The 25,141-nt window shown below is 36.0% G+C and overlaps 1 protein-coding gene across 19 annotated transcripts in view; it reads right to left on the bottom strand.

The window, feature by feature from the left end:
• Positions 1-25,141, bottom strand: part of LOC112049969 (protein tramtrack, beta isoform) — a 536,667-nt gene that overhangs the window by 160,285 nt on the left and 351,241 nt on the right. Inside the window, exon 5 of one of the 19 annotated variants that reach the window (XM_052884059.1) lies at positions 1,905-2,786. The exons of 13 other annotated variants lie outside the window; for them this stretch is intronic. In XM_052884059.1, the coding sequence (XP_052740019.1) occupies positions 2,539-2,786 (248 nt within the window). In that variant the 3' untranslated portion in view covers positions 1,905-2,538. Of the gene's footprint in view, positions 1-1,904; positions 2,787-8,402; positions 8,902-17,490; positions 17,739-18,339; positions 18,610-21,791; positions 22,124-24,663; positions 24,915-25,141 lie in introns of those variants that run through there. 5 more of the 19 variants (XM_052884053.1, XM_052884073.1, XM_052884071.1 and 2 more) reach the window with 5 other exon arrangements.

Consider the following 25,141-nt stretch of genomic DNA (forward strand, 5'->3'; position numbering starts at 1 on the left):
TATTTTTGTTTAGAAGGGTATACTTTCAGGGTTGTCCCATTTTTTTTTATGTCAGGATCTGATGATGGCATCCTGGAGAAATCGAGGGGAATTTTCCAAAATCGTAGAGACGGCTAGTTTAGTTAATAATTTTAAACCACTACAATTATAGAAAGGTCTGGAATTGGTCTAATGATGGAGCCGAACAAAGACGATGGAACTCATGAACGATTTACAGCACCGCTTTCAAACTGATCAGAACTTAGGTACGATGTTATTTTTTGCTTTTTAGTTTAGGTTAATTTTTGTGTTGGAAGTCGGTTGAATTTTTTTTATTAAAATTTTTATTAATTTTACTGTAGATAGAATCCGTTCGAAGCGATCGATGCGACACGCACTTGATGACTTTCTATACAAAGAATACTACAATCAGTTTGATGCGATGTGCCCGATACGTACGACGCGGATCTGTGGACGCCTATCATAATTCAATAAAACATCTATAGTTTTCAACCATCAAAGTAAAGTGCTAGAATCAACAAAAACAAATAACAACTAGAACCATATAGTTAACAAAAATAAATCAACTTTAAACATTCGATATTTTTTAACCTGTCAAACCTCTTGAAGAATACTTGTAACCACAGAACATTCAGTCAGCCTTTTTTTTAATAAAATAGTCTCAAATAACAAAACAAATAACACAAAGCAGTCCCCTTTTGTCAAAAGACAAACTGCAATAATTGGCTAGCAAAGTATTCAATCAATCAGTATTGCTGTGTATCACATGAGACTTAACACTAATAAAGCCTTAATTTAATCTCTAGATTTTTTTAAATTCTTTAGAAGTTAGCGCCTTTAACTGCAATCTCACAAGATAGTAAGTGATGATGCAATCTAAGATGGAAGCGGGACAACTTGTTAGGCGTAGGATGAAAATCCATACCCATATCGGTTTCTACACGAAATTGTACCGGAATGCTAATTCGCTTGGCGGTATGTTTTTGCCGGTAACTAGCCACGTAGAATCCTGCATACCTGAGAATTTTCTTACGTCTCTACGTGTAAGAAGTCTGCCAATCCGCATTGAGCCAGCCTGGTGAACTATTAGCCTAACCCCTCTCATTCTGAGGAAACTCGTGCTCAATAGAGGGCCGAATATGTTAATTATCATCATTAACAACCCAGATTCGGCTCACTGTTAAGCACGAGTCTCCTTATTCCACCACGCGGGCCCAATGCTGATTGGCAAACTTCACACATCTGGAGAATTCTCACTCAAACTCGACAAATCATCATTAACAACCCATATTCGGCTCACTGTTGAGCACGAGTCTCTTCTCAGATTGAGAGAGTTTAGGCGAAATACTCCACCACGATAGCCCAATGCGGATTGGCAGACTTCACACATTTGGAGAATTAAAAAAATTGTCATGTATGCAGGTTTTCTCACGATGTTTGTTTTCCTTCACCGTTTGAGACACGTGACATTTAACTTCTTAAAATGCATATAACTGAAAAGTTACATTGCATACCCGGATTGTTGAAACCGCATCATAATATGTTAATGATGATACCTAATTTAATAAATCCTCCCTTAACAAGACTACTCAATGGTTATGGTTAACCGAAGCTAGAACAATCTCCTTATCAACGGTTGTTATATATGCGGCACATTTGCTCCGGTACCTATTCCTGCAGTACCAACGGGTTCTTTGGCGTTCGCTGCGTCGACAATCGAAAACGTAATCGTCGTATTCCAGAACTGACTTGCTTTTGAAGTTAAACACTCCTGTGAATTAATGCCACTCATTATTACATACTTAAAAACCCTATTACTTATAGAGGGTCAATGACTTAGTAGACTATAGAATTAGTTCACTGATTTGCGCGCCAAAAGTTTCAGTAAATAAATATTTTAAATAATAAAATAAAACACTTTTATTAATATCTATGATATTCTACTAAAACTATTTGCGATCTATCATTCTGGTAATTAATAATTTACCTTATTATCAATAGTTAATTATAATCAAAGATTTAAATCGTAAGACATACCGTCATGCGTACAAAAATCGTCGGTTCTGGAGAATAAAATGGTAACTGCCATTACGCATGTATTAGGTGCAAATACACCTGTACATTTTTTTCGTGATATTCACGAAAATTTTCATACAGTTATTAACGAAGTTACAAAATATTACAATAGTATTCAAAGATTTAGTCACTAGCATAAAATTACGAGAGTAAAATGGTAATGTAAGCTAATGTTAAAAATATTTCATACAAAAAAATAATAAGGTTATGTGAATAAATATATGCATTGTAATAATGTACCTGTTACGAGTATGTCTAACGATTTGGGCCCTTACCACAAACTTTTAAATCAGTAGCAATTCCATAATGTTTTGTTACCCTGAAAGCTATTAGGCTTGTTGCAGGTTTGTTTCGTATAGCGATTCACACAAATTATTCACAACATTATTTACGACCTTAAATAAGATGAACAGATATAACTATGGTTTTTAAGAGGTTGTGGTAAGCCCCTTGTACCATAGACTAGAACTTATAATACAACCCGTTTAGTATACGATACTTCGCAGGTGGATGGTTGTGTTGATTAGATATGTCCACGACGCTAAAATTGTCATCTAAAGTCAAGTTGGCGTTACAGCCTTTCCAGTTGTGTGTGGAACAGTACCAGCGGGAACAGATCCTGGTTTTGGACAGCTTCTTGCAGTAGTAAGTGTAGTCACCAAGCACCACTATTTGCCTGCCGGAGAACCTCGACTTTGCCAATCTTAGTACTGAAAAAACAATCACTTCAGAAGACCGTTTAGGTAAACACAGATATAAAATCAAAATTAAATAATTGGAAAAACCTATTTATGGAATATAAATACGCACTCACATAGCGAATACCCAGCACAAAACAATAAAATAGTGCAGTGAACGATGTAATATGAATTATGATTCCAAAAAAGTATCTACACAGTATATATAATTAAAATATTACAGATAATAGGACAGACGACGATTTCTACGGAGAATTTATTTTCAGACCAGAACAATATTTTAAAATTACTGTTATTTATATTAATATATTATTAATAATAAGTTCCAACAAAACCGTTGAGATATTATAATATCGATTTATGTTGGAACTTTAATTATAAAATACATTTTGACCAAGTTAAACATATTACAATTAGTAGATATTACTACTGCTATTTTTTTTATAGATAATAATTATAATTTAACTTACGACTAATTTGTACAGTTTATTTCATTTTACATAGATCTACATATTATAAGTAGATAGGTACATCTAGTAATAATTTAAAAATGTTGCATGAAACGATTTTATTCCGGTAGTAGTTTTGTGCAGGACACTTCAGATATGAAAGATATTGCTTAATAACTTTCACTTGTCTTTAATATTTGAGGTTTCACTTGGCTGTATTTGAGATGGCGTGCATTGTTAGGAGCCTCCTCATTTTAAAACCCTGACCACAAGACTCGAATCAGGAAGACTGGGTTTTTTTATTACATTTTTAATATATTTCACGGTCAATCAGGCCTTCTACCAGACAGTTCATCAACTGTGAGCCAAATATGGGTTGTTGGTGATGATGATGATGAAGAACCCATATTCAGCACACCATTGAGAACGAGTCTCCTCTCAGAATGAGAGTTAGGCCAATAATCCATCACGCTGGCCAAATGCGGATTGGCAGACTTCACACGTGTAGAGAATTAAGAAAATTCTCTGGTATGCAGGTTTCATCACGATGTTTTTCCTTCACCGTTTGAGACACGTGATATTTAATTTCTTACAATGCACGTATCTAAAGAGTTGGTAGTGAGTGCCTCGGACCGGATTCGAACCTACGCCCACATAATCGAAAGCAGATCTCATATCCACTGGGCTATCACGGCTCAGTTATCTAGAGTTAATTTATATTTTGTAATAAATGCCATTCTTTACAACAAAGTGAGGTCGTCTATGATTATGTGTTAAAAAGTGTTGTTTAAAACATTTGTCTTTCTCGTTAATGGTGAACCTTGATGCACAGTTATTGCCCGTTGTGCACTTCCAGTGGCTAGTGGTCTTCGTCCGAACCCTGGGGTAGAATGTGTAGCCGTTTACAATGGCCAAGCTTGTGCCGTTCTCTTTCGAGACCCATAAAACTAAAACAGTTACTATTATTAACATATGACGTCATACAATTTGTTTTTTTATTATTCTTTTCAAGTTAGCCCTTGTCTACAATCTCACCTGATGGTAAGTGATGATGCAATCGTACAAGAACGCTAAATCGCTTGGCGGTACATCTTTGCCGGTAGGGTGGTAACTAGCCACGGCCGAAGCCTCCCACCAGCCAGTCCTGGACCAATTAAGAAAACCTCAATCGGCCCAACCGGGGATCGAACCCATGACCTCCGTCTTGTAAATCCACCGCGCAAACCACTGCGCCACGGAGGCCGTCAAAATATCGATAGTAGTTTACCTGTTTGTCAAAATTATAGCAGAACCGCAATAAAAAGCGTTCTTAATTTTTAACATGCAGATCCCCTGCGTATTTCTTGTTCCCCTGGGAATACTATGATGATAAATAGCATGTAAATGTTACTTGCTCATAATGCAGCTTTCTTTTGGTGAAAGAATTTTAAAAACCGGTTTAATGGTTTATTTGTTTATTTACTAGGTTTATTTACAATTACTTACATCAACTAAAGAAATATTTAACTAAATTATAAATCAATATTATAAGTAAAGTAATTGAAATAAACGAAACAAAATTTGTCACAGTTTATACGTACAATGCCAGGCGTCCACAGATCCGCATCGTACGTAGCGGACACAACGCATCAAAGGATATGTCCCAATTTTGTATGGAGGCTGGGCCTTTATTTCGAGTGTCAACTAAGCAGAACAAATTATTTTTATCTTAAAAGAACATAAAATATAGGGCTTATAACCCAAAATTTAAAAAAAAAAAAACTTATTGACATTTGACAATATTACATGACATTAACAGCTTACACCGGATATAAATTCAATTCCAGGTGTTTTTATTGGCTGTTTTTAACACTTTACTGTATTGTCTATGTTTAGTTTGTAGTCTCAAGACTGCTTCACTACCTTTTAGTAGGGGTAGGGTAAGGGTAGGATAGGGATTGCATAGAGTAGGTGTAGGTTAGAGGTAGGGTAGGGTTATGATTGAGAAGTGGTAGCTTGGGTAGGGGAAGGGTGGGAGTAGGGTAGGGGTTGAGTTGGGGTAGGGTAGGGGTTGAGTGGAAGTATGGTAGTGTAGGTGGAGGGTGGGAGTAGAATAGGATAGGGGTAGGGAATAATAATTAATCTATACTTGTAATAAAACTTTTACTGTTAAAAAAATTACTTTTTTACTGTTAAAATAATACTAAAAATAAAGGGTAAAAATATGGTTGAATTATTTTTTAATAATTCGTTTACGTTTTAAGTTATCTTATTGTAAACTGATGAGTGAACTTATTTAAAACATGCAAAAATATTAACAGGAGGGATTGAAATAGGGGATGCAAGTTTGCATCGAGTTTCGTCCGCTAATAATAAATAAAATCAATTAGTTGAGTTTTACATAAAAACCATCTCTTATAGCAAAAGTGGGCTGACCATGTACATGCGTCGGATAGTAATTCTTCAGAGTCTTGTCACCGTTTGTGAGGGTAAACTTGGCCTTGCAGATCGTCCCTCGTGTGCAACTCCAGTAGCTCGTATATTTCCTTTGGATCCGATTGTAGAACGTATACCCGTTAATGATGGCCAATGACGAACCATTTTTCTTCTTTACCCACTGCACTATAAATTATTAAAAAAAAAAATATTAGGAAAGTAAAGGTATAATTTGAGCCGTGATAGCCCAGTGGATATGACCTCTGCCTCCGATTCCGGAGGGTGTGGGTCATGCACCTCCAACTTTTCAGTTGTGTGCATTTTAAGAAATTAAATATCACGTGTCTCAATCGGTGAAGGAAAACATCGTGAGGAAACCTGCAAACCAGAGAATTATCTTAATTCTCTGCGTGTGTGAAGTCTACCAATCCGCATTGGGCCAGCGTGGTGGACTAATGGCCTTACCCCTCGCATTCCGAGAGGAGACTCGAGCTCAGCAGTGAGCCGAATATGGGTTGATGACGACGTAAAGGTATAACTTATATTGCACGTGAGTAATCTATATTTTATTTTTTTTAATTCATTATTAAAGTGATACTAAGGCACGTTTCATACACTACATTATCTTATCTCATGCAGAGAATAAAGATGATCACTGACACAGCGTCTCTTTAATCTGTGATCTCATGTTATATACTATAACTTTATAATAGTAACCTTAAGGTTGCCTAGTAGAGATCGCTACTAAGTGATAAGACAGCCTTTGTATATAACTTATTTTATGTATCTCTATTCTATGTATTATATTTTTATTGTTGTGGTGAACAAATAAGAGTAAATAAATAAAAATAAAAACTTCTGGTCAAAAGAAACATATGCCTACTACTGAGGAATACTCGACTTTTTTATTTTCATAATTGGAGACGAGATTAGACAAAATATTTTACACACTTATATAAAACCCTTTATTTGATTTATAAGTAATAAATATATATTTTTTTTAATAAGAAAGAATACAATAGGAAAGTTAAGCTAACTTATCCTAATAACTATACAAATGCCCACGTGGAATGGTGGCAAGAATACTGGCTACATTTCCACGCTGGACAACCAGGCTGATTGATATTTTGCGTAAAAAATGAGCCAGTCCTTCTGTCACCAGTCGATGCAACTATAGTCTGGCAAGTTCCTTGATAATACTACCGTGATATGCGGGTGACAGGGGGAAAGACTGCGCGCGTGTGAAAGAATACGTGCGGGGAAGTGACGTGCATCAGTCGTGGGGTTTTCATTTATCACTACACGTCCCCCGGCCCGCGCGGAACATGCCCGTGTTACGAACGAAGTTGCCAAGCTATCGCCGCGGTGAAATAAATCGGAGACTTTTTTTTAGCCCTAGGGTCTCCACGGCAAAAGGAATAAATGTGTAACTCTCAAACAGAGAGGTATAAATAAATTAAACTTTCATATAAACACCATCTTTGATAATGAAAGCTGGTCGACAATGACTATGCAACAGATAGTAATGCGTTAGAGTCCTCTTATCGTCTGCGAGGGTAAACTTGGCTTTGCAGCTTCCCCCACGGGTACAACTCCAGTGGCTTGACCTCTTGCTTTGGACCCGATTGTAGAACGTATACCCGTCGATGATGGCCAATGATGAACCGTTTTCCTTTTTGACCCACCGCATTGTGGTTACTGTACATAAAAAAAATGTATTACACAAAACTCTTTATAACGACGTTACAGTCTTCTACAATAAAAAAAACGACAAAAAAAGTTAGCTCGAGATATTATAGTTATTTTCGTATATCTTATAGTACGAAACCTGGTATTTATTTTCTTGTTTTATTATAATTTTGCCTACGAAATATTCAACTTTCTTTCAAAATAAATAACTTACTTGATATACCTATCATCATTCAAATTGTAAAAAATCGAACATTTTCCCAAGTTTACAACAACTTGCAGCAAATTCGCTATTGACAGTCATATTATGAGGTATGGAGTCTTCAGTAATTGGTTTAGTTCGCATCATGCTAACGTCTTCAGATTTATCTAAAAATATATTCTTTTTGGAGCTTTTTTTTTACTATCTACTGATTTTGCTTCAAGTGCAAATGGGTCGTACTTTTAAAAATCAAAATAAGCTTCGTTTTCTGGTGTTATTTTAACATCTAATAAAATTTTAACTTTTGTGCTGAGATTTTGTATACTTTTATAACTATCTAAATTATCTGTAAATGCCATTTTTGATTTTTCAATACACATTTACAATCTGGTATGTTTATAATTTACTTATAAACATTTTTCTCATCGATTTCTTAAACTTTTGTGTTATCTGTTTACCTTATTTTGTCAAATCTACCTACGCATAGGTAAATTTACCTACGTATAGGTAAATTTGCCATATTGCTTGGTGTGGCAACTTTAACTGACATAACAAAATGGAATTAGTACTCTAAGGAAACTTGGCTTTGGAAGATCCTCGGGTGCAACTCTTAATTAAAAAAATACATTTTACGTACTTAAAAATCCTTCATTTGGTTTATTAATCCATACTAATACCTATTATAAATGTGAAAGTAAGTCTCTCTCTGTCTCTTTTCCTTTCACGGCTAAACCGCTGAATCACTCGGGATAAAAATCGGTATAGATGTATTTGTTGGTGATGCCGATGTATTAAAAAGATTGTTTGTGGTATCATGTAAATATCTAACTTGAGAATACACAGTTATCTTGAAATCACAGACAAACAAACACATAAAATTTATTTATATATTGTATTGATTAAATAAAGTATAGATGAAGAACAATAAATATAAATGCCAACAAATACTACAACACATCACAGAACATAAACTCTGGGCTTTGTCTTTTAATCACAATTATCACCAGAACGTTCCCAGCTGGACATAGAACTCTTGTTGTTGTCTTGCTTGACTTTCAACAATAAGGCTGCCTTTGCATGCCACCTATTCCTGGTGTGTTACACTTTTATTGATTGTGAGCAATGTACTGTTTCTTCTTCCTTGCCTTTACATAAACACCATCGTTAATAGTAAAAGATGGCCGCCTATGTCCATGTACCAGATAAACATGCGTCAAAATTTTGGGTTCATCTATAAGAGTGAACTTCGCTTTACAAGTGCCTCCTCTAGTACATCTCCAGTGACTGGTACTTATGTTCTGGATACGATGGTAGAACGTGTAGCCGTCGATGATAGCTAACGTTGAGCCGTTTTCTTTTTTGACCCACTGGACTGTAAGGAACAAGAAAAATATATAACTCTAGCAGATGATAAATACAGCCTATAGTACCCGGGGATAATATAGCTTCCAATCAGTGAAAGATTTTTTAAATCGGTTCAGTAGTTTCGAGCCTATCGGAGCAAACAAACAACATAAACAAAATTTTATGAGATGGCACCACAAAAATTTATAGGACACTTGGAAATATACATGAAAATGTTTTAAATGCTACGTGACCCATGAAGTGTGACGTCACGGATAGCAGCGACAGCACGAAACATTATTGCACAGAATCACTAATGCGACTGGCAGCGTGACGGTGTCTACGCTGTCTAACAAACAACTGAGCACAAATCATCAAATACCCTATTTTTTATACCAATACTGATACATCTCCTCTACAATAACATAAATAATAAATGTTAAAACCAACTGTAATCGAGGAACTTGTAACAGAAGTGAAACAGAAAGTTTAACATTTACTTAAATATTTTTATTTAGGTAAAGTATAAACGAAGAACTTAAGAATAATTAAAAGCCTTTGTTGCATGAGGCAAAGGAGACAGAAGCGTTTGTTACACTACAATTCACATACAATGGAGTGACGAAAAAAAAACAAAAAGCGTAATTAGTGCGTAAAATCAGTTTTTACGTCCTAATAAGCAAAGTACTTAAAAGCAATTTATAAATCTAAATGTCATTAGAACGTGTGTCCAATTGTTTTATACATGAACTTATTAAAAACTTAATAATAATTATTACAAAACTAAGTACCTACTTATGAAAAAACTATGCAGATATTCTGTCCACATCACACACAAAGGATTACTTTACTGATAGAAAATAATTTATGGCATTAAGTCTTCCCTTTGTGTATTTTTGTACAATAAAAATTAAAAACAAACAAAAAAAGATAATTATGTAAACAAATAAGTCAAATAAATGTTTACAATTTACCTATCATATTTTAATAACAAGAAATTAAGCCATAAATGCCAAATAATCAAAAACCTTTTTTGTCTAGCAGCCAAATTCCAAAATACAATTTAACATTCAATAATTTATTCAACAACCTTGAAGATTTTCACAGTTGAATTTTTTCCCATACCAAAAAAAAGTAACAGATTCATATCTTCAAATAGTCCCTGGGAACTCGCAGGGAAAACAAAAAAAAGGAAGGCCAAGACAGATCTGAAGACCTAACATATGACCAATTGAAGAGAAATAGACAAAATGTCGTCCAATAGCGGCGGAGGTGTCCCAGTCTCATCTCTTTAGTCCCAACGCAACGAAAGATAGAACGATATTTCCATTTGGGCTGCTCTTGATTGGCATTTGTCTATTTCTCTTTACAAAATACATCATTTGGTTGCAAATTAGGCCGTCTGAACAGCTGAATTCTGTAACGAAAGTTATACAAAACATTGTATAACTCGCAAGTGCAAATTTCGTATTCAACTCTATTTTTCTCATTCTAATATAACGTGTCAGACAAAGAGAGATAGAAATGAATTCGAAACTCGCCCTTGCAAATTGCACAAAACATTGTTATTGAATAACTCTACTGAATGCCTAGTGGGAATTTTCAATGTTTTCATACTGTGACGATCGCGTAAAAGTAAACGCGAATTTATATGGTATTAAAACAGTTGTCTTCTGTTTCAATTCCTTAGAAATTTGCGTCTACGTTTACGCGATCGTCACAGTATCAAACTGCCACTAGGAACACTGATAAGAGAGTGAGAAATTTTAGTTGGTCAAAGTAAAATATTGTCTGTCATTCATCTCATTTGCTATCCCGAGGCAAAGAAAAAAAGGGAAATTCATATTTTTATAAATACCCCATCTCTTATAAGAAATTTAGGTGGGGGATGATCGTGTACCAAATCCGACCACAGTATTTCGTTCTCATTACTCAGTAATGAGAATCGTGCCTTGCAGTTTCCGCCCTTAGTGCACCGCCAGGCGTTCGACTTCTTGTTCTTGATAGCGCAGTAGTACGTAAAGCCATTGATAATAGCTAGTTTAGTCCTCGAATATTGCTTTTGCACGAATCGGACTGAAAGAATACGTTTAACATCAGAATAATGTGTAAACTCGACATAGCGACATAAAAGGCTTCGCATTTATAGCGCTATTATGAGTAGTTATAGGGAGAGAAGAAAAAATATATTATTGATGTGCCTATTGAAAACCATACAGCATTGTCTTGTTGAGAATGCTGTATGGTTTTCCTCTCGGCACATAATATCGATTTTATTGTTATGTAAAACCGTTATATTTTACAAAATATTATAATGACTAAAATACAACAATTACAAACAAATCACGTCAAGCTCACAGTTTGTAAGTTTCTGTCACGATAAAGTATCAGAACCAAAGAATAATCTAGAACATGCAACAATCAAAATAATTAATGTCTTGAATTCGAATTGTAAGTATGTAGTCAAACGTCGAGGCAAGTGTTTTAGCAAAAACAACACGTACTTAGAGTCCGGTCGCTCAGAGATTGCGTTTCTAACAGGCCGTGATCAACTGGGCTTTGTAACTTCGAACTGGCGAACCAAGGTTGTTGAACTGCGCTGTTACAAATACAAGGTTATGCCAACTGTTTGTCTTTATAGTGATGAGACAAAAAGCGAGGCAATTGTAATTGAATATGTTTGTCCCATTCGAGAAACGCAATCTCTGAGCGGCCGGACATTAATGGGTTATAATTACTCGTAATTTAGGCAACTCTTTGTCTATGTAGTGATGAGACAAAAAGCGAGGCAATTGTAATTGAATAAATGTTTGTCCCATTCGAGAAACGCAATCTCTGAGCGGCCGGACATTAATCGGTTATAATTACTTGTAATTTAAGCAAAATGTAAGCAAATTGGAAATTACTGTTTATGTCATAATAATAGTAATAATATTATCGTTATTTACTATTTGTGTGATACTCCACTGTTACTCTAGATTAACACATAGATTACTTTTATCCCGGAAAAATCCATGGTTCCCGCGAGATTTGTGAAAAACTGAAGTCCGCTAGTATTAGTATTATAATAATAATAATAAAGCCTTTATTAACAATCTTATAATTTACATTTCATCGTAATCTACACATGAATTACAATACAAACAGGTTTATGTAAATTAATGCTATTTTTTTTTCTTTTAGACACCGGTTTTTGGATTGTCTTGCTTTTCAGCATAGGCCTCCCCAAGTATTCTCCACAAAGATCTATCCCGTGCTTTCCGCGTCCAAGTTATTCCTGCTACCTTTTTGATGTCGTCTTCCCAACGACGATGCGGTCTTCCTTTACTTCTTTTTTTGTATCTAGGACACCATTCTGTTACTTCTTTGGCCCATTTTTCAGTCTTGCTTCTTATTAGATGTCCAGTCCATTTCCATTTTAGTTTTTTAATTTGGTATTTAATATCTATAATCTTGGTTTGTTTTCTAATTTTTGTTAGTCGAACTTTGTCTTTTAATTTTATGTTAAGCATACTTCTTTCCATTCTGTGTTGACAAACTTCTAATGATTTAATGTTTTCATTAGTGCAACTCCATGTCTGACATCCGTAGGTCATGCTTGGTAGAACACAGGTATTAAATATTTTCTTTTTATCTTTAATTTTCATATCCGAGTTTTTCATAACATCTTTTAAGGTCCAGTATCTCTTCCATCCTATGCTTATTCTATTTTTGATTTCTTTAGTTGTAAGGTCTGTGGGAGATATGATTTGACCTAGATATGTATACTCGTTTACATATTCCAATTCAGTGATATTGTTAGGAATAACAGGAATCTTAATGCAATTTGTCATAAGCTTGGTTTTTGCTGTATTCATTGACAATCCGACCTTTTCGCTTTCATGTAATAGTTGTTCAATCATGTCCTGTAGGGTCCTAGGATCTTCGCATAATAATATTAGGTCATCGGCGAATCTAAGGTGGTTTAATAGTACTCCATTCACATTAATGCCAAATTTATTCCATTCGAGTTGCCGAAAAATATGTTCTAGAATTGCCGAAAAGAGTTTAGGTGATAAAGGATCTCCCTGTCTAACTCCACGTCTAATGGGAAAATATTCTCCAACTTTTTCTGTGCGTATTTTGGCTTTCATATTTCCGTATATGTTTTTTATTATGCGAATGTATTTGCTATGTATGCCTTGTGAATTAAGGGCTTCCCAAAGTTTCTCATGTTTGATTGAGTCAAATGCTTTATTGTAGTCTATAAAGGATAGGTAATATTTTATTCCATATTCATTGCATTTCTGAATGATTTGTTTTATGGTATGAATGTGGTCGATAGTTGAGAAGCCACTTCTAAACCCAGCCTGCTCTTTTGGTTGATTTTCGTCTAAGGTCTTTGTTAATCGCTCTAATATTATTTTGGAGAATATTTTATACACATTAGACATTAACGAAATAGGTCTGTAATTCGAAATATCGTCCGTTTTTCCTTTTTTATGAAGTAAAATTATAGTTGACGTAGTCCATTGATGGGGTATATATTCAGTTTTTAAAATCTCATTGAATAGATCCGTAAGCGTATGCAAAATGGTTTCTGATGCCCCAATTAGAACTTCGTTGCAAATATTATCTTCGCCTGGTGCTTTACCTCTCTTTTGTGTTTTTATGGCTTTGATAACTTCACCTCTTAGTATGGTTGGAATTGGTTCTTCAGCTACTTCCTCGTTGCTTAAAGTTGACGTTGTGGGCTCGTCACTGTTAAGTTGTCGGTAATAATCAGTCGCTATTTCTAGTATTTCGTTTCTTTTAGATATCTGTTTTTTAGTTTTCTGGTGTGTTACTTTACTAATCCAATCTCTGTTTTCTTGAAGTTTTTTCCATGCATTTTTAATTCCACCTGATTTTGCAATGTGCCATTGAATTGTTTCCGTTCTTAATTTATGTCTGTATTTCCTTATTTCTAAATAAATTTTTTTACTTAGTTCAGTTATCTCTTGTTTATTGATTTTTCTGTTGTCAAATAAATGTGCTCTTTTTTTTAATTAAGTCTCTTGCTACTGGTCCTAATTTATCTTTGAGTGTTTTGTCTCTTTCTAGTTTTTTCTTGGTTAATTTAATTTGTTCTTCTAGAGTATCGTACTTTTCTTGTACTGTTCTTAGTTCTTTTATTAAAATTAATTTAGTTTTCAGAGACTCTAAGACGTCACTCGGCATGGGTAGCGTAATGTGTTGTTTTGAATTTTGTATGCTTTTTCTTGATCTCTTTGGCTCAGATATATGCAAGTCACTTCGAAGTAATCTGTGATCAGTATTGAAGTTGAACTTGTTAAGAACTTCCACATTTAAGAAAAGGTTTGGTTTATTTGTAATTATGAAATCTATTTCATTTTTTACAAGGCCGTTAGGAGATATCCACGTCCATTTTCGTTCGAATTTTCTTTTATAAAAACTATTCATAATATGTAAATTATTTTCCAACGCGTAGTTTATCAATCTGTGTCCATTGTCATTCCTTTTGCCCGTTGTATAGGGTCCAAGTATTTTATCTTCGTTTTTTCCTCTCTGGCCAATTTTACTGTTGAAATCTCCCATCACAATTACAGTGTTATATAAAGTCTCCATCTGTTTATTTAGATTTTCGTAAAACTCATTTTTTATTTCTTTTTTGGCTTCCTCGGTAGGAGCATATATCTGAACGACTGAAGTTGGATGTTTGTGACCAGGAAGTATGATGTTCAAGATAGCTATTCTATCTGACACTCCTATAAATTCTATTATATTATTTTTCAGATAGTTTTTAACTAAGAAACCCACGCCGTATATCCCTGGTATCACGTTTTTATAATATAAAACATACTCTTCATGCTCTTCAATTTTTTCTGTTGATCTACGAACATCACTAATGCCGAGGATATCCCAATTTATAATATTTAATGCTTGTTCTAATTCTGTTAAATATTCCTGAGATTTAAGTGATCTTGTATTGAGTGTCGCTATATACAGTCTCTTTTTCCGGATCGTGGTTACTTTGTTATCCATAGTAAGTATGAGATCTTGGGGGGTATGGTCAATAACCCCGCGGTGACCAACCGTATTGGGGCTTTTGTTATATTTGCTTATTATTTTGTTTACATTTTTTGTTTTTATTTCGTTACCGGTGTCCGTTAATCCCTATGCCTTATAATGTTGTGATGGTTTTCCAGTCAAAGATGATGATCGTGCCCTCATGTACTCAAATGCATTAGTTTTATGCAGCTTAGAAGCTGCGATAATGTTTTTCGAGTCACTGAAGTGTGCCGATGTATGTATGTTGTTAGGTGACGCCGAAGCCTCTCGCTTTCTTTTTTCTACATCGGTATTTTCTCTTATAACTATCTTATTGTTTCGGATAAATGCATTTTTTCCATTCTGTTTTTCTGCTCTAAGTTTTTCCTGTAGGTTCTTCCGTATTTCCATCGTTTCTTTCGAAAAATCTTCTGTAATATATGTTTGTTTAGGCATTTTTGACTTATTTTTCAGAATCATAATCTTTGTTTGAAATGACGAGAAAGTTATGAGTATTGGTCTTATTTTTTTCTCATCTTGTTTCCTTCCCAGCCTATAGTAGTTGTTTATTTCGTAGGTATTGATATTGATATCTAACTTTTCCAGGGTTACTTTTATTATATTCAATAAATCTTGGTGATTTTTTTCTGTTTCTTTTATACCGTGTAGTATCAAATTATTTTTCTTATTTTTGTCTTCCAAATATTTCACTTTTTCGTTCAGTTTTTGTATCTCATTTTTTAAGAATTTATTTTCATCCTTAATCGGTTGCAATTTCACATCTATGCTGTCCATAACACTCTTAGTAATTAATAAGGTTTGTTTTTCGAGTTCTAATTTCATCATCTGGAACAACTTTTCCATATCTTCTGACATTCCAGTAGTATTCATATTGCAAAACAAAACTTTTTAATTTGTGTGTATCGGAACGTAATTCGTTAAATTGACACAATTATATGTTTACTCTGTGTACACTGTCATTTGTCTATTCCAGCTGTCACTGTTGTCAGCTGTCACTGTTACTTGACGTTGTCACTTGTCAGTTGATAATGTCCGTTGGTAAATGAAATATTTTTTCTAACCTTTGCGAGAAGTGGTGACTCTTTTTCAATTTCTTCGGTTAAATCGGTGTTTTTCGTGTGTTTTCTTATAATACTTGCGTTAATATTCCTTCCAGTGTAAATAATACGCAGTACACGGCTGGTGATATTTGTTATTCACTGTGATTTCGATTAAAAACCGGGAGCACTTTTACGTACGTGTTGTTGTTTAGACAACCGGAAACGGAAAAAAAGTATTAGTATTATATCAGAGTCTTAATATAACACCCTTCCGTATAAGGAAACTCGGCGGTTCGTGGTGGTGTTCTAATTGTAATCGCAGTATCGTCTTCGTGTCGTTACTAATAGTGAACCGTGATTTGCAACCCCTGCCGAAGCTGCATCGCCAAATCTCTGACTTTTGATGTATATTGTTGCAGTAATACGTGTAACCGCCGACGATTGCTACTTTGGCCCCATTTTGTTTATGCGCCCACGTCACTAGAAGCATAACAAAAAAAAAATAAGGTGAAGGAAAAACATCGTGAGGAAAACTGCTTAACTGAGAATTTTCTTAATTCTCTGCGTGTGTCAAGTCTGCCAATCCGCATTGTGCCAGCGTGGTGGACTAATTAGCCTAAATCCTCTCATTCTGAGAGGAGACTCGTGTGAGCCGAATATGGGTTGTTATGAGCACATGAGTACTAATTTGTATAAGTTTTTTTCAATGCTATACTGTACTTATGCGCTTTACGAAATATCTCGGGAAACCAAAAAGAACATTGTGGTCAATTAGCGGCAATTCGAAAATATCGCTAACGACAGAGAGTTTGATATTTTCGATTCGGCTGCTATTCGTCTACAATAATGTTTTTTCTCTTCGTTGACGCATCTTATGCTCAAAACTCATTAATACCACAGAAAACGTATGTACAAGTAAGTATATCGGCGCGGTCACGAAGCGGCTACGTATACGTAGCGCCGTAGCTTGGCTAGGCTACCAATCTACAATTTCAGTTGTACAGTCGAACTATTCAGTTTAGGCAAAACTGAGAAAAACTGTATAATTGTATCTAATAATTTTGAATTTTGATTGAAATTTCGGTTAAAGACAACTGTAGGTACAGTTAAAACTAAAGGTCTGTAGCTCAAATAATATATTTTATATAAGTGTGCGCTGAAAAACCTCGTGAAAAAATCAAAAACATCGTGAGGAAACCTGCATACGAGAGAATTTTCTTAATTCTCTGGGTGTGTAAAGTCTGACAATCCGCATTGGGCCAGTGTGGTGGACTATTGGTTTAACCCCGCTCATTCTGAGAGGAGAGTCGAGCTCAGCAGTGAGCCGAACGAAGAACGAAGTGTGCGCTGAAGTATACAAATAATAGGTACTAAACTCCTCGAGAGATACGTAGCCGCTCGGCGTCCGCGCGATAGATGAGTTTGAGCTTACTGTTTCGAACTGAAAGAAAAAGAAAACTACAGATTCAGGTAAATCATTAAAATATACTAATTTCACAAAGAAATACGTGCAGTATAATTTAATAGTAAAAGAAATAAAGTCAGTATCTTAAAAGAAAACCCTTCCGTATAACAAACTTCGGTGGTTCGTGATGATGTGTTAGTTCTGATCGCACAATAGTCTTCATATCTTTTTTAATAGTGAAGCGAGATTTGCAACTCTTGCCGTGGCTGCATCGCCAAACTTCTGTATTCACAAATACGTTATTGCAGTAGTACGTGTAACCGTCGATTATTGCTATTCTGGTTCCGTTTGATTTGAGGGCCCATTTTACTAGAAAAAATAAAAAATTAAGTAATACAGGGGCCAAAAGAAAATAATAAGAAATTAAAGCGATTTGCAAGCTACATAACTATTTGTTATTAAATATTTATTATGTTTGTCGCTTATTCATTCCTCTATTTTAAAATGCTATAGTGTACCTAAACTTACCATAAGGTACACTTCAATACGAATTGACATATTGTCGACCAATAGCAGCGGATCGAAATATTAGTCTCTTATTTGTCCTATCACAACAAAAGACAGAGCGATAATATCAAGTCGGTCGCTTTTGGTAGACAATTATGTCTTCATCTCTTCAACAGATATATCACTTACGGATCTTAGGCGGACCTTCAATTTTTTCTGTACAGTGTCATCTAATAGAAATTCTCTTAAAAAATACTGTACAGTTAAAACTTGTACATGTACAGTTCTCAGTTTTGCCCACACACGGACGTTTTAACTGTACAGTTCGACTGTACAATAAAAACTGCAGATTTAAAGCCCTCTTTATACATATTGTTCGGACACTGAACGCTGTTATGCCATTAAAAAGTACAGGTTCAGGTACATTATTAAAATGTAGTTATTTTACAATAAAATACTTACAGTATTTATAGGATTTAATGGTAAAAGAAACAGAAATGTCAGATCCTTATTAAAACACCCTTCCGTATAATAAACCTTGGCGCTTCGTGGTGATGTGTTAACGTTGATCGTACAATAGTCTTCGAGTCTTTGTTAATAGTGAAACGACATTTGCAACTGTTGCCGTTGCTGCATCGCCAAATTTCTGTATTTAGAAATACTTGATTGCAGTAGAAAGTGTAACCGTGGACAATTGCTATTCTGGATCCATTCGGTTTAAGGGCCCACTTCACTGGAAACATACAAATAAAATTAAAAAAAATAATGTTATCGCCGCGTTGCAACGACTTGGGGTACGGACGGCTTCAGTGTGGTCGTGGCGTTCGAGCCGTCCACATCTCTTGTTGTGTAATTCTTTATACTTGGGATAGCCGGGGAGAGTGACTGAGTGGAAAAGGGGAGTGTTTGTTAACAGTCAAAGGTACCTTTAACCCTACACACAACGTTCACAAGTGCGTGACTTCACTCAAGGTCATTCCCTGCCATTCTAGGGTCTTATTTTGGTTAGTTTGATTTGTTAATTAAGTTTTTGTGACAAATGTTGTGAATGATAATTGTTCGACATTAGTTTTCTTATTTTTGTAATCACTTCTGAGTCTGCTAAAAATAAGAGCTGTACCTCCAACATATAAACACCAAATTAATGCAGTAGGATGAGTCATGGATAATGTCTAGCAGTTTAATAGAAAAGATAAATAATATTACAAAAAAAATGTTGTCCTTAAAATTACTCACATGAAAATAATGATTAATACATTCACTCTGCTATTTTCTGAGAAACACATTAATGTGGAAATTAAGCAGGCGTAAATTAGAAGCAGGCGTTACTTTGCGGAAGTTTATCATGGAAATATAATAATTTATATATTTTGCTATTATCCGCGAAAAGCCGACGAACCCATTCGACAACGTCACCCAGGTCCGACAAAATACTCTCTACGTACATTTCAACCCGAAACCGGAGCATTCTCAGGAGCCTGGACCTTTAATAAGGTAGATTATTAACAAAACTAGATTCTAAATAGTGATTTATCTGAAAAATCGGAATATAAGCCCATTCTGTACTATAAAATTCGGCGGGGGATGGTTATGCGTAGGTTTGCACCGTATAACAGCCTTCGTATCATTGGCGACGGCGAACCGAGATTTGCATCCCTTGCCGCGCGAACATCGCCACACTTCTGTGTTTGTACATCTATTGTCGCAGTAGTAGGTGAAGCCGTTTAGTACTGCCACTTTGATTCCGTTTCGGTTGTGGACAAACTGCACTGGAAGAATAAAAAACAAATAAGTTATGTTTATGAAGGCGGATATAACATGTACCTAATCAATACATAAAAGCAGGGGTTCCCAAAGTATGGGTCGCGACCCAGAAGTAGGTCGTGAGTGAATATTGAAATCCGATCGGACGAACAGCCGCCACAGACTAAAAATAAAGTTATTAATTTACAATAATTATTATTTATTGTTGACTGTGGTGATGACACAACCTGACCACAAAGACTATGTAAATCAGAGCGTTACCAATATTTTGTTGCCCCCTTTTTAACACAGCCAAGAGGTAGGTCCCGACTTATTCCGTTTTTGTTTGGTGTGTCGGGACCCAATCAAGTTTGGGAACTACACTGCATAAAAAGATTAGCAAATTGGGTGCCTATAGTAGGAGGATTAGTTCTATTCAGTAAAATGACAAGTGCAGCTGTCACTGAAATGTTAATTTACTAGTAAAATGACATTTCAGTGACAGTTGCATTTCTCATTTTACTGACTGGAATTGATAATCGTTCTATAGTGGCAGTTTTCAATGTTTTCATACTGTGACGATCGCGTAAACGTAAACGTGAATTTCTAAGGAATTGAAACAGCGCCATCTACTGTCACTACTGCACAACTGTTTCAACTCTTTGAAATTAGTTTACGTTTACGCGATCGTCACAGAATGAAAACATTGAAAAGTCCCACTAGTCACTCTGGTGACAGTGGGCGGACCATATTTGTCGCTCTGGAGTGGAAAATACGTACCATCAAGCGCATTGTAGGACGCCCTCCAGCTAGATGGTCCGATGACATCAAGAACGTAGTGGGAAGTGGCTGGATGAAGATGGCAGAGGATCGTGTGTGGTGGCGGTTCAACAACATCATTATCAACCCATATTCGGCTCACTGCTGAGCTCGAGTCTCCTCTCAGAATTAGAGCGGTAGGCCAAATGAGACGGGTTAGGTCAGCGTTTGAGACACGTGACATTTAATTTCTTAAAATGCACATAACTGATTAGTTGAAGGTGGAAGGCCCCTAATCGGATTCGAACCTACACCCTCCTGAAAGTTTAATATTTAAAAAAGAAACCCAGTCGAAAAAGAAACCCATACAAAGTCGGGCCCAAATTATACAAATGATACACAGCCGAAAATTGGCCATAAATTGGGACAAATTAAAGAGAACTCGTGAAGCCAATTTAAAAAAAAAAATCTATATTTGTCTAATCAATTAAATTACTTGTTACAGGTGGGCAATAATTTGTATCCCTTTGACATAAAATTCATTGCTTTATATATGTCTAACTGACATTACATGACATGAAGTTTTAATAAAGATTTGACACTAACTTGACACATCTGATCAAATTACTACAGTAATGATATTTGATAATGACATCTCATTCATTGACTTTGACACTGACAGCTCGCGTTTGCAAAGACAACTGACAATCAGTGAAATAAGCATCGAAGATGTTATCACATAAACCACTACGATCGGTGTGAAAATAATAATATCAGTTTATTTTCCCTGTTGGCGAATATTATTTCGGTTAAGATTCTAATGGAGTATCCTACATATTTCATTTCTGTATCGTTCTGATAAGTAGGTCCAATTTCATCACCATTATTTTATAACGTGAACTACTTTAGTTATAAGGTAGGTTTAGTTCACTCCTTCCAAACATCGATCGTAGATCGTTAGATGGGCCTCAAAGCGTCGCGGAACTGTCATTGGTTTCGCTCATTTATTACGTCATCACTCGTAACACATTTCTCTTTATTCATGTTGTGGCTTGGTTTTTACACTTCCAAAATGAATACGAGGGCATAATTAAGGGATTAAAATAAAAAAAAGCAGTAAACATTTTTTTAAGTCCACGTCCACTCACAGCATGCGCTTGTTACGTACTAATGTACATGTCTTTAGGTAATGACATAAAATTATGCGTTCTTTAGCATCTAGGGGCCCATCTTACGATTTATATCGATGCTTTCAAATACATATTTGAAGTCTCAATCTTACTAACTTACATTAAAAAACTAGGATTAAAAAAAAAGAACACAAATCTCAAATTGTTACAAAATTTTAACAATACAATTACAAAGTTACTAAAACTTAATATTAATATTGTTAGAAAAAGTAAAAGATCATGATTAAAGTCACTTCAATCTTTATTTTCATCGCAATCATTTTTCACTCTTCACTACGCCATACAACCCAAACACACCATGATCCTGCGTCGGCATCGTCCAACCACGTTGTTTAAGCAAAAAACCGTTCTGTATAGTGATGTTCGGTGGTGGATGGTTGTGGGTCAAGTTCGCTCGCACAATGTCCTTCGATTTGGTGAAAGTGATCCGCGACTTGCACCCCCTGCCGCTGGAGCAACGCCACGTGTCTGTGCTTGTGCAAATTTGGGCACTGTAATACGTGTAACCTTGGACGACTGCTACTATCCCGCCATCGAGTTTTTGGACCCACTCAACTGAAATAATAATTGTATTATCAGTACCTTGATATTATCTTAAGGACCTTTAATAAGTGAGTATTAAGTAACCTTTCGCATAGCAACATATGGATCGTATCTTTGTTCATAAAGTCATAAAAGTGATTCCACTAATCCGCATCGTATTGATCGCGCGAAATTACCGTAAAATTAAAAATCCGTTTAATACGATACGCCCGATATTACGTTGCGGATATGTGGACACCTAATACATAATGATAATAAAAAGTTACGACTGTTATCTAGTTCTACACCAATAAATAGAAATAAATACGTCAAAATTTACGTAAACGTATAGCTGTGTTTTTGTAACCGCAAAATAAATCAAGAAAGGTTGTGGTTTCAATCACTTTTTAATTAATCAACACAATTGTAACACGTTTTAACAGTTGTAATATAAACGCACATACTTTCATTCTTCCTATCATAGTAATGAAAAAATATTTTTGGCTCTATTTATCGAGGACATCGCTATTTACCGCTGGATGCTGACGTCCGCGACTGTAGTGTTCGGAAGTCAACAAGACGCATATTTGACGACTTCCGTGGCGTAGTGGTATGCGCAGTGGATTTACAAGACGGAGGTCCAGGGTTCGATGTCCGGCTGGACCGATTGAGTTTTTCTTAATTGGTCCAGGACTAGGTGGGAAGCTTCGGCCCTGGCTAATTACCGACAAAGACGTACCGCCAAGCGATTTAGCGTTCCGCTACGATGTCGTGTAGAAACCGAAAGATTCCATCCATCCATTCCATCTTAGATTGTATCACTTACCATCAGCAGGGTTATTATGTAACTCGGTGTACCATTCAAGTAAGCAGTCACTACATCGTTTTTCATCGTATTTTCGTTTTTGTGATGATTTAAAATAGTTACTTCAACGAAAAGCTTGACTGCACTATTTTACATTAAGTGCTGATGTTTTTTGTTTCTACGATCATCTAACATGATTATTTTAACGAAATTACGTAAATACCAGTTTTGCGTTAAAATAAGGCTATTATCTGCCACTATCACTACTTTAATAATGTTATTTTATGTGAAATGACGATAATTGTGTCATTTCATTGAAAACACAATGTTAGATGGTTGCAAAAACTATAATACGACTAGCGGACGCCCGCGACTTCGTCCGCGTAAATTTCGATGTCAACTTTACTGCTACCCCTACCCTACCCTACCCCTGCCCTACCACTACCCCAACCCTACACTACCCAACCCCTACATCTACCCTACCCCTACCCCCACCCTACCCCTACCCTACCCCTACCCTACCCCAAACCTACCCCTACCTTACCTACACCCTACCTCCACCCTACCCCTACCCCCATCCTACCCCTACCCTCCCCGTACCCTATCCCTTTCCTACCCCTATCCCACCCGTACCCCTATCTCACGCCTATCCTACCCCTACCCTACCACTTCCCTATCCTACCCGTACCTTTACCCTACCACTACCCTACCTCTACCCCTACCCTACCTCTACCCCTACACTACCACTACCCTAAACCCGGCCCTAAACCTACCCTACCCGTACCCTACCCTACCCTGTAACTTCTCTATCTTACTCCTACCCTTAGCAAAATTGGTCCAGTCCTTCGAGAGTGGTGGTATGACCAAGAGAAATAGAGACTTCTGTGCTAATAATATAAAGAGGTAAAGTTTGTGTGGTTGTAGGAGGTAATCTCTGGATCTACGGGACCGATTTGGAAAATTGTTTTACCAATAGAAAGCTACGTTATTTGCGAGTATGATCTCCATATTCACACGGGAACGGGAACTACGTAAATGAAAGCGTCGGGCGTCATATAGCGGAATTTCTGCGTCTTTTAGAAATTTTGTATTATCTCCGAAACTATTTAAGTAATTAACATACTGTAAAGGGCAAATCTTATCTCCATAATATCCTTGTGATTATTAAATAATTTATTTTAATAAGGATTAAAGTTTAGTTGTATAAATAATGACGTAAACCTAAGTATATAAAATTAATAATTTTTAAAACACAAAAGGTACTATATCTGCTAATATATAGAAGATAGATATATGGTGTTGCGGACTTTTTTGTAGAACTTTTAATGATACATAAAATCTTTATACATTAATTTCAATTTTACACAATAGTTAAGGCAGCGCATGCGCATAAGTCTGTTTAAGAGGATTTTCAGTCCGACCTGTATGACAAAAACTGTGATAACTCGGCTAATATATATAATACCAATATAAAATATAGCCTATAGCACTCCCCGATAATGTAGCATTCTATTGGTGAAAGAATTTTTAAAATCGGACCAGTAGTTCCGAAGATTACCCCATTTAAAAAATGTGACAAACTTACAAACTTACAAACTTTACCTCTTTATAATATTAGTATAGAAGTATAGAAGTATAGATGTAGTGACTGATTACTTGAATGGTACACCGAGTTACATAATAATCCTGCAGGTGAGATTGTAGTCAAGGTCTAACTTGTAAAGACTAAAAAAACAAAAATATGTCCCGAAGACGTCCATCGGCTGACGATGATGATGATGAACTATTTAGTTCTTATCAAAATACCATTTTGTAACACAAACTTGGGTGGTGCATGGTTATGAACAAGCTCAGCTCGAAGAATGTCCCTTCTGTCGTCTGTGACGGTGAACCTCGCCTTGCATCCTCCGCCGTGGGTGCAACGCCATACTTCTGTATCCTTGCGTTTCTTGTTACGATAGAACGTGTATCCTTCAATCACTGCCAACTCGGGGCCATGTTGTTTTCTCACCCACCTCACTGAAATTACCGTGAACAAACGTCTGTTGTAGAACTGCTTTTGATATTGAACCTTTCGCACAATAAACTGAAAATATGCTACGGTATGTTATCGCCGCGTTGCAACGACTTGCGGTACGGACGTCCTCAGTGTGCTCGTGGCGTTCGAGCCGTCCACATCTCTTGTTGTGTAATTATTTATGGGTAACTTGGGATAGGCGGGGAGAGTGACTTGAGTGGAAAAGGGG

Source organism: Bicyclus anynana, chromosome 10 (assembly GCF_947172395.1).
Source record: "Bicyclus anynana chromosome 10, ilBicAnyn1.1, whole genome shotgun sequence".
Classification (NCBI taxonomy): domain Eukaryota; kingdom Metazoa; phylum Arthropoda; class Insecta; order Lepidoptera; family Nymphalidae; genus Bicyclus; species Bicyclus anynana.